The sequence below is a fragment of the Papaver somniferum genome, chromosome 7 (assembly GCF_003573695.1).
Source record: "Papaver somniferum cultivar HN1 chromosome 7, ASM357369v1, whole genome shotgun sequence".
NCBI lineage: Eukaryota > Viridiplantae > Streptophyta > Magnoliopsida > Ranunculales > Papaveraceae > Papaver > Papaver somniferum.
Window position 1 is genome coordinate 30,742,527 of NC_039364.1, and position 10,995 is coordinate 30,753,521.

General features: G+C 40.0%; 1 protein-coding gene across 1 annotated transcript; it reads left to right on the top strand.

Moving 5' to 3' along the window:
* The first annotated feature begins 5,295 nt into the window (after positions 1 to 5,295).
* LOC113296852 lies at positions 5,296 to 10,512 on the top strand. Its single transcript, XM_026545210.1, has 8 exons — positions 5,296 to 5,853; positions 7,362 to 7,649; positions 8,024 to 8,223; positions 8,352 to 8,702; positions 8,977 to 9,177; positions 9,328 to 9,398; positions 9,535 to 9,674; positions 10,034 to 10,512. The coding sequence occupies exons 1-8, from the start codon at positions 5,814 to 5,816 to the stop codon at positions 10,390 to 10,392; spliced, it is 1,650 nt and encodes a 549-aa protein (XP_026400995.1). The 5' UTR covers positions 5,296 to 5,813; the 3' UTR covers positions 10,393 to 10,512.
* The last annotated feature ends 483 nt before the right edge of the window (positions 10,513 to 10,995 follow it).

Below are 10,995 nucleotides of genomic sequence, written 5' to 3' on the forward strand. Positions count from 1 at the left end.
GCGTCTCCTCGCTAGACATCAAAGTTTGATGCACCCGCTCAACACCTTAGCCATCGAACCCATCGACCTCAAGCCAAACACCCTCTTCTTCCCAAATCATTTTCTTTCCCCAAAACTTCTTCTCCACCACCATACCGCCTGCAACTCCACTGCCACCACCATCTCTTCCATCACCACCTCGAGATTCACCATCTCCATTCTCTCGACCAAATCAGAGCCATCACCATCATCCAGCTCCCTAGTATTTCCCTTTCTTGTTCTTAGCATCAACCCTAGGTGCTACAGATAAGAAAGAGAAAAGCTAGGGCATCAGTAGACGCAATTGGGAGCAGTTCGAGCTGAGGAGGAGCAGAGGGAACATCAACAGGGCATGGGTCGAGCAGAATTCACACATGGGTGAGAGAATTTGATTTTCCCCAAATCAATTTAGGGTTTTCAAATTTTAGGGTTTCTCAAAATTAGGGATTTTGTTGTAAACTATAAGTAGGAACTGATGTAGGATGTTAAAGGGTGTTCTTGGTTAGCCGAGATACCCCCTAATTGGGTTAATTTAATTTCACTGTTAATTTTTAGGGTTCTTGTTTTGCAATTTTCATTCACTGTTTAGTAGTTTAAATGTTGTGTTGTTCCTGTGAAATGTGTTGTTCCTGTTAAATGTGTGTTGTTTAAATGTGTGTTGTTTAAATGTGTGTTACTGTTTTGCCATTGTAGTTTAAATGTGTGTTGTTCCTGTTAATCATGTTTAGTTCCATTGTAGTGTTAATTATGTTCTGAGTTCACTGCTGAGGCTCAGATGAAACCTTTGTGCACTAATGAATGATGAATTGCTAGGAAGGCCTGTTTTGCTTGAGTAATGGGAAGTAGTTGGTGCTCTGATATGCTTGTGGGGGCAAATCAGTGAGCAAGCTGATTTTCTTCCCATTCTAGTTGGATGCTTAAGTTTTTGCATTGTTTAGCTAGGACACAAGGTGGATTCTAAGCCTTAGCTTAGCCACAACTGCAACCTCCTCTCTGCCCTTGGCTCATAGCCTTGGTTTACTTCAATACCATTGCTTCACATCATCTTCACTGCCACCTTTCTTTTACCACTTTCTTTTGTAACTTACTTTGCTTCGTTGGCACTTTGCCACTGATAACAATCACCATTTCACTGCCATTGTATATGCTTCCATTGTTTCATTGTCTTTACCACTGTCACTTTAGTGTTTTTGTCTCACTGTTTTCTTATTCACTTCATCTGTTTTCTTTCTCTGTTTCTTTTCTGTTTTCATTTCACTGTCACATTTACTTCACTGTCTTGATCTTTCTCTTTGCTTCATTTCCATTGTCTCATTATTTCACTACCATCTTCATTGCTTTGTAAATATCACAATTTCACTGCCACTATTTGCTCTTTCTTCTCTTTTGTTTCTCCTGTTCTTGTTACTGCATTCACTGCCTAGTGCTCTGCTGCCTTGTTCTCCCCCAGCTGCTACTACTTGCTACTGCTTTTGCTGCTGCTGTGCACTGCTTCTGCTGCTGCTGAAGCCACCACTGCTCCAGCTTGCTTCTCTTGCCCTGTGCTACAGCCACTGCTTCTGCTACTGCTGAAGCCCAGATTCATAACAAAAGCCCACTGTGGACTTAATAAAAGCCCAGGTTCAAGGCCCATCCACAGTTCAGGTTAAGGTCTAAGGCCCAATTCACTGTAACTAAGCCCAGTTCACTGTTAGCCCAAAGCCCAGTGCAACTCTAAAGACCAAAAGCCCATAAGTTCACAGTGAATCCAAAAGCCCACTGAGCCCAAAACCATTTCATTGTTACAAACAAACCCACTAAGCCCAAAGCACAATTAGAAGTCCAATAGAAATTTAGAGCCCAAATAGCTAGAAACTCCAAACACTCCCAATCTCTGTGGATCGACCCGTACTTGCACGAGCTATAACCGACGACCGTGCACTTGCGGTATTACTGTAGGCCCGCGTTTTTATTACGCTTCAATTTTATACACTTTCCCGGGCCCACCAGCTAGCTAAGTCACTACACTTATGAAACAAAGTTGTTATACCTAAATGTCGTCACAACAGTTTTGCTAAAGGAGTTGTCGTTTGTTTTCTTAGCGCAACCCCTTGTTCCTAAGGGTTGGTAGTGATGATATACGACAACTCTTTCTTTGAAACCATTTGTAAAACATAGGACTTTCTACGATGTATAGCGAAGTGTTGTAAATCTCCAGTTGTAGATGTATATTTTTCCCATAGTGTATAGTCAATCTGAGTCTCGTGTTGACGGGACTTATAGGTAATTAGATGCGATTTCCTCTTCGGAAAGATGGTATTTGCGATGAAGAGATCGTATGCCCCTATAAAATTCAGAAAATCCTCCCCCTTGGTTCAAATCACCGAAGCCATGTCCACCATAGACCCTCTCGAATCCCCTTCCGCTTGAGCCAACATGTCCATTGAAGTCTCTTCCAATGAACAACTTTTCGTTTTGTGGGACGTCATTTACCATACCGTCTAGTGAGTCCCAGAATCTCTTCCTTTCATCCTTATTAGTACGTTCATGGGGTGCATACACACTGATAACGTTTATGGCCACTTTTCCTAAAAAGAGTCTCACGAGAATGACCCTATCGCCTTGCCTTCGCACTTCGACCACTTTCTCTGCCATGTCCTTATAATTAATTAGGATTCCTGCCCCGTTCCTCTTTCGGTTTTCGCCCGAGAAAAAAAGCCTGGAAGCAGTGTCGTCCACTTGTCGAACTTTCGCGCCCGGCCATTTAGTTTCCTGAACGCACATGATATACACGCGCCTCTTATGTGCCACAACGTCCAGCTCTTGCAGCTTTCCACAAAGTGATCCCACGTTCCAGCTCCCTACACGAATCCTAGTTGAATCGCCTAGCGTCCTTACCCCTCACACCCGTCGCTGATACGAAGACCCTTGCCTACTTGACACCAAACTCGGGAGAGCCGTCGCATCACAAAAAATATTGGAAGTTTGAGTACGGGGTGATGACCCATCCTTAACAGAATTTTACACCTCAACTGGGATTCGGATCATCGCGTCACAAAAGATATCAAAGTTTTGAGTACGGGGTGACGACCCAGCCCTTGTTGAACTTATCATCTCATCCGGGATCCGGCTCGACGCATCACTACTGTTCGAACGCAACCACGAAGTTTCATAAATTGTCATTGTCATAAGAGTGACTAATTTCACATTGGCTTCGGCGCTGCTAAAAACTCGCTCCTTTAATACTGGATGAAGTACAGGTTGTGTGGGGAGAGCACACAGGTGGGGCAAAGTGTAATTCGTGCTTTTCACACCGAATTCATAAAAATTGCTTTCCCATCATAGCAGTAACAAGTCTCCCTCTTATCACATCGCTGGATTTGCCGAAGCCAACTTAGGGAAGGTGTTAGTCAGTTCCTTAAGGTGTGACTTTTTCATATTTGTTTCGTTAGTACCAACAACCCACTCCTTTCATCCTGGCTGGGGTATAGGCTGTGTAGGAGAACACACTGGCAGGGAAAAGAGTAATTGGCACTTTTCGCACCGAATTCGGAAAATTGCTTTCCAAGCATAGCCGTGACAAGTCTCCCTATTGTCACATTGCTGGATTCACCGGATCCCACTTAGGGAAGGTGTTAGTCAGTTCCATAAGGTGTGACTTTGCACTCCGGGTTGCGGCTCTTGCTGCGCAAATCGTAAAGTTGCTTTCCCATCCAAACAGTGACAAGTCTCCCCTCCTATCACCTAGTTGGATTCTCCTAGATGCAGCTTAAAGAAGGTGTTAGTCAGTTCCCTAGCGTGCCTAGAGACTCTGGCTTATCATTCGCCGCCCAGGGCAGAGAACCGATAAGTACTAGATATCTAAACACCACTCATACGCCAACACGTATTGTCTTCCAAACAAATATCGTTACTGGTAGCACCAGTACTCAGGCCAATTAAGGCAAGAGATATCAGAGTACCAGGGACGTATCGTTTCAGGCGGACACACTGAGCGTGATCTATCCCCAAATCCAAATCCAAATCCAAATCCAAAGTTCATTTCCAGTAGCAAGTACCAGGTCGAGCAGAGATAATATCACGTAACGATAGGTCTCTCCATATATGCCGCGAAGGTTTTACACCGGCTGCCAGCACGCCGAGACGCAACCCACCCGGAGCGTGATCTATCCCCATCACGATGAAATTTTTGAAGATTACCCGGGCATGTAGGCCAAGGCTATATACTCGTTGAATACATCAAAGTAGTGCGCATGCGTCCCAGAACATTTAAGGGCATCACAGACCTGTTATTGCCTCAAACTTTCGTGGCCTAAACGACCATAGTCCCTCTAAGAAGCTGGCAGCAGAGGGAATCCTCCGCATATCTAGTTAGCAGGCTGAGGTATCGTTCGTTAACGAAATTAACCAGATAAATTGCTCCACCAACTAAGAACGACCATGCACCACCACCCATAGAATCAAGAAAGAGCTCTCAGTCTGTCAATCCTTATTATGTCTGGACCTGGTAAGTTTCCCCGTGTTTAGTCAAATTAAGCAGCAGGCTCCACTCCTGGTGGTGCCCTTCCGTCAATTCCTTTAAGTTTCAGCCTTGCGACCATACTCCCCCAGGAATCCAAATACTTTAATTTCTGATAAGGTGCCGACGGAGTACTAAAAGCAACACCCGCTCATCCCTGGTCGGCATAGTTTATGGTTGAGACTAGGACGGTATCTGATCGTCTTCGAGCCCCTAACTTTCGTTCTTGATTGATGAAAACATCCTTGGAAAATGCTTTTGCAGTTGTTTGTCTTTCATATATCCAAAAATTTCACCTCTGACTATGAAATACGTATGCCCCCGACTGTCCCTGTTAATTATTACTCTGATCCCAAAGGCAACGCAATATAACCGAAATCCTATGATGTTACCCCATGCTAATGTATCGAGAGTTGGGCTTGCTTTGAGCAGTCTAATTTTTTCAAAGTACCAGCACCAGAAAATACGTGAAAAGTATGAATGGGAGGACGGGATTCGACCGCGCGACCACGAACGCTCATTCTACTCCCTTGACCAACTGTGCTGGCTCCTGCATATACATCTCAAAATATTTATCGTGTCAAAATAGTCTCATAACTTACATTCTCTAATTTCTATACAAATTCTGCCACTGTCACTCAAAATTTTGCTATTGTTGTGCAAAATTGGTATAGTGACTCCATAATTCTTATTGTAACCTAAATTTATCATTTCCATCTAAATTTGCCAGGTAGCTCAACATCATCGCCCAAATTTTCCATTTAATCTGAAGAAATTTCAAAGTGGGACTTTCGCAACATTGCAAATGGAGAGTGTGTTTACTGGGTATCCTCTCCGGTAAACTAATATCCATAAACGGCCATGGACTTTCAGAAGGATGGCTTGAACCTTGATACCGAACTCCACATGATTGAGGTGTGGACGACTAGTAATACCACGTGGAGTTTGCCAACCTCGTGTATCTTCACCGCACTCTGGGTGTTCATTTGGGTTGAAGTTTTTTTTCCCGCAATGAGTATCCCAGGGAGTCAGGGACCCAGCTTGATTCACAAAATAGGTCTGGACTGGAGACACTGGGTAAAGAGAGAGGGACTCGAACACTCTGGTATCCTCACTGCTCTCTGCGTGTCCCTTCTTCAGTTAGCTTCCATTACCCTGTGCGGTTTCTAATGGCTCATTTTCAGAATAAAGACTAAACTCATAACATCACCGCATTCATGTGGATTGCATATGGTTTAATTAGTGCCACAAACTAATAAAGTTGCAATCTTTATCGTTCGGGTCGGGAGACAAGGAAATGGTGAAACAATCTATAAGAAGATTCTTCCTGCATATCGGTATGTTTTTTTCTTTTTCTTTAATGTTAGCGATTACCAAAAGCTCCTATTGGGTTTTATCTTTTTTCTTTTTTCTATAGATTTTGTCTAGGGTACTATTAGGTCAATTGCTGTAATGAACAAGATTTTTAATTTTAGGGTCCTAATGAGAAAAGCGGTAATGTTGATTTTTGATCATGTTTCAGTGCAGAAGATTCTATAATTCTTTCTGGGGTTTGAGTAGTTTGTCATTTATGTCGGTGGGTTTTGATTTTGAACCAAACTTTAGCTATGCATGTTCCTGTAGAAATGATATATCTAGGGTTTGTAGCAGATAAACAGTGATATCGCATTGATTCTGGATTATGAATCGTTTGCACATAATAAGATTTAAGAAAAATGTCATTTTGGGGGTGGGTTTTTAATGTTTGAGTTTTCTTTTAGCTCTTACTATGTTGATTTTTTTTTTCTTCGGTACTTTTTTATGATTTTGTTAGCTTATGTTTATTGGTGTTCATCAAATAGCGGTCCTTAAATTTATCAGTGGATATTGGTTTTTGAGAGAATTTTAATTCGGCATGCCCAATTTACACTGTTTTGTTCTCAACTTAGAATCTGAACCTGTGTTGCAACGATACGGATACGGTATCGGATACAAGATACCGATACGCTACTATGATACACCAACTTGAAAAACTAAAATACGGCGATACGGCATATCAGTAGTTTAACATAAATATATTATATATAAGATAGAAACTTAACAAAATACATACATGTATGATTAACCTCACTGGAGAGAAAAGTCTGGATAAGAAGGAAAAAAGTCTAGTGCAAGATCAGTGGACAGATTTGGAACTAATATTTTGTCACTATAGTTAAAACTTCTCATAGAATCTAGTAAAATATCTAAATTTTTTAATATTAAGGTATTGAGAACTAATATTTAGACAAAGTTTTCTAACTGAGTTGTATCTTGAAGTATTGGAAGTATTAGTACGTGTATCCGTGTAAATACGTATCCATACGGCTGAAAAAAAAATTAGGCGTATCGTTGTAACACAGATCTGAACACTTGGGTTTTTCAAAATTGTTCTTAACTGGTACTTGTGTATTGATATCAATCATTTTATTGTAATGGAGATGCTAACTTTGAAAATGTAGTTTAATCGGGTCTTTTTCGAGTGTGTGCCTGCAAAGGGTTTGGTTGTTGTATATTTATTTATATGTAGTAATTACTTGATAAGGATGTTGTATGTTTAAGATTGGACTACTCAATTTCTTACTAGACCTGTCAATTTTAGTATTTGAGGTTTTGTGTTGCTATTAAGATTTTGGTCATTAGTTGTTCATAGGTTCCGGATCCTTTTCTATATCATAAATGAGAAATTTTGCACAATCTAAAAGAAAGGAAACACCCTGAAGGATTTAATGGGCTGATCATATTTTTGTGGTGTGCCGACTGTCTCTTTAGTGTTGTACTGTTCTTCATAGGGTATTGATGTTTTAATTTGATTTGCATATTGCAGAGTATAATGCTAACCTGCAAAAGAAACAAGAGCCATATAGACAGTTTGTCTACAGTCTTCTTACTCAGTCTAGATCACAATGCTCGAAAGCAGATAAACCACAATGTAATGGGTCAAAGGAGGCAAAAGACGCATCCCAAAAGGGGCAATCAAGTCGCTCTTCGAACCTCAGTAGACGTGGTTCTGACCATGATGATTTGGACGAAAACAAGTGGAAGTTAGAACTTGCTTGGCTCTCAAAAGCTCTTGAACCTGCCTTTCAGTTGTGTAGGTGGGCCTTGCCTACAGGTTTCTTCCCCTTCTTACTATTTGATTTTATGAATTTGCCTTTTGTTAGCATGAATTTTATCTACAAAATCTACTTTAAGAACAATGAAATGAGATTGTGTAAGTTTTTCAAACTTGTTCATGTAAAAAAAAAAACAAGCAAGACGAATGAGGATGGGAAATTTAGTGAAAAAAGTTGTTGTATGATACAGTAATCATCGGCATCAGTTTATACTTTAGTTGAACGTTAGAAGGAAAAACATAATAAACCTTGTAAACTGGTCCATCAATTCATAGTTAGCTGTTTTGTGTACCTACTAAGAGCCGTTTAAGAACGTAGTCTTCTCAGTTGATTGGTTTAATACAGAGGTTGACTTAAAAGTTTCATTTCCTAGGTAGCGACAATGGGCAAAATCCTCCACCTAGCAGTCGATCACTTACAGAGATTCTGGCAAGCATTCAAAAGAGTAAAATTGGTATCCAGGATTGGAGCTTAAGTGATCTAACAATGGGGTTGTATCTCACATATCTTCGTCAAGCATCTGCTGCTCGGGTCGAGGATATCAAGGGCATTCAAATCTCTTCCAATTCTATAGTAATTGCTTGAGCCTTATACTACTAAATAATCAAATGTTGCTAATTCGAAGTGCTACATGAAGTTTAGGTTTAAATCATTACTTATGAACTATATCTAAAGCTTCTCTGAACTAAATGTTGAATTAGGTTCAAGATCTCATATATCATACTGAACTGGCGAAAGGGGCATATAAGGAGAATGCTGCAGGTCTTGCAAGGAACAGCATGCTTCAAGAACGTAATGTTTTGAAATTTGTAAACAGTTCCAGTGTTATGAGACCAGGATATTATATTGGGATTGATATCAGAAACAAGCTCGTCATTCTAGGAATCCGTGGAACTCATGCTGTTTATGACTTTATCACCGACGTCATTTCTTCTAGTGAAAAGGAAGTAACATTTGAAGGTTTCTCCAGTCATTTTGGTACAGCTGAAGCTGCTCGCTGGTTTCTCCGTCACGAAATTGTAACCATAAGGAAGTGCTTGGAGAAACATGAGGTGCGTGAAAATATCACACTTTCTTTAACAGTTTGGATTCTGCCTTAATTTAGAAAAGGAGGGGCTATAATTAATGCTAGAAAAGGGCTTCAAGCTTGATGGTTTTCACCATATCTCATAAAAAAGCCTTATAAATTAATACCTTAAATAAGGCAAATTGAGAAGGGACATCACACTTCCCTTGAATGTTTGGGTGCTGACTTAATTTTCATTCTCTAGTATTAAGATGGTAAGCACTTTCCATTGTGTTGTGTTGAGCCTAATTGATATACAGGGATTTAGGTTGAGGCTGGTAGGGCATTCTCTCGGAGGCGCTGCAGCTTCATTACTAGCAATAATGCTTAGGAAGAAGTCAGAAGAGGAACTTGGATTCAGTCCTGATATTGTTACGGCAATTGGGGTTGGAACTCCTCCTTGTCTTTCTAAAGAACTTGCTGAAAGCTGCGCCAGCTATGTTTCCACTCTTGTATTGCAGGCAAGCTGTCTTTGGTTATTTATAACCTCTCTTGAATCTATGTGAAATAACATGTTTGCAGCAAGGAAGGTCCTCCAAAAGAAATTATAGAACCTTAGTATTTATGTATTTGTTATCTCAAGGTTGGTGTCATTTGTTATGTTCTTGCAGGATGATATAGTTCCAAGGTTAAGTGTGGCTTCACTACAGAGGTTGAGGGAGGAAATTCTTCAAACTGATTGGTAAGTGGCTAAATATTCAAATGAAAAAACTCGCAGTTTTGATAAGAGATACAAGACTCAGGAGGCATGCTTTTCATAAATGCATTTGGAATTACAAACAGTTCTCACTGAAAAGACAGTATTACTTTTTTCTTAGGAGAAAAATCTTAGAGAAGGAAGACTGGAAGAGTGTTGTAGACATGATTGCAAATGCGAAACAAGTTGTTTCTTCAGTACAAGACGTGGCTAGAAAACTTGCTGATTATGCTAGTTTTGGGAGCAAGACCGATTCGTCTGGTAAGTCTGCTCTTTTTTCAGCTACCTAATAGGTTAATCGTAACAACTAGATATGCTGATCTGACTATCCTAATTAAATGATACATATTCCATCTCTCTTGACAGTGAAAATGTCAATTAGATTATAGAAAGGTCCTCCCCAATTCTGATATGATGATCAGTTCAATCCTTAAACTTGCCATATTGTTGCCAACTTGTTGCATGACTATCATTCTAAATAAATCAGGAAGTGAAATAAGTAGTTGGGTCTTCCTTAGATCTTCGGAAATCTATCATCCCCTTGGGAACCTTTTTATGGCACAATCTTGTAAATCTATAGAGCTATCAGCTATCACAAGCTAATTACGCCTGTCTAACAGATGATTCTGTCAGAAAAGAATTACTGCCTGTTCGAGCTAAAGAGACATCACCAGGAGATAATAGTACTTCAGTCGTAAATGAGGGTTCAGTTGACATCCCCGAGGAATTGTTTATTCCTGGAACTCTGTATTTTCTAAAGAGGGATCTGGATGTGGGTAAACAAAGCAAATACAGTACTGATAGCAAAGCAAGGGAATCATACACGCTCTGGCAGAGAAATCCTGGTGAACACTTCCAAAATATTTTGTTGTCCGGCAACTTAATTTCAGATCATAAGTGTGATAACCATTACTATGCTCTCAGAGACGTGTTGAAGTGTTTGGCACGACCTGAGAATGAAAAAGGCATTTATGGATAACCAGGGCCGGCCCTGATGGGGAAGCAGGGGAAGGCCCCTTTGAAGCAACAATTCATGAATCATTTAGAACGTTTAAGAGCTAAATATTAATGAACATTTAGAAGCTAAATATTATTTTCTTATTATTGTTCTTCGAATAATCTTTACAGTTCAAGCAAAAAAGAAATTAGAGCAGTACTGTTTTAAGATTGTATAACATACTCCCTTCTTTCTTTTTTTAATAGGCTGGTTTCTATAAATAAATGTTACAAAAAAAAATAGGCTGGTTTCCTAATTGGGAAAGTCAAATATTACTTTAATTTTTTGGGACAATTTTTCTCTTAACTTCTTTTGATGACAAGTGTCATGTGGACCATTTTACTTTACTTCTTTTGCTAACAAGTATCGTGGGGACCATTTCACTTCACTTCTTTTATTGAAGGTGTTATGAGGACCACTTTCAATGAGTTCAAATCTGTTCACATTCCTCTAACAAGTGTATATTTCACATTAACTTCTGATTGGTTGATTATTTAACTGATGGCCCCATTATCCTCCATGTTTAGAATCACGACCCTCGTTACATAACTCCCTAAATTAAATCAAGGGTAGAGATTGAAATGT

Bases quoted from the DNA above. Each gene is read 5' to 3' on its own strand.
- LOC113296852 (XM_026545210.1), top strand. From the start codon at position 5,814: ATGGTGAAACAATCTATAAGAAGATTCTTCCTGCATATCG. The intron at 7,650-8,023 runs GTTTCTTCCCCT...TTCATTTCCTAG, and splicing joins TAGGTGGGCCTTGCCTACAG to GTAGCGACAATGGGCAAAAT. The intron at 8,224-8,351 runs GTAATTGCTTGA...ATGTTGAATTAG, and splicing joins AAATCTCTTCCAATTCTATA to GTTCAAGATCTCATATATCA.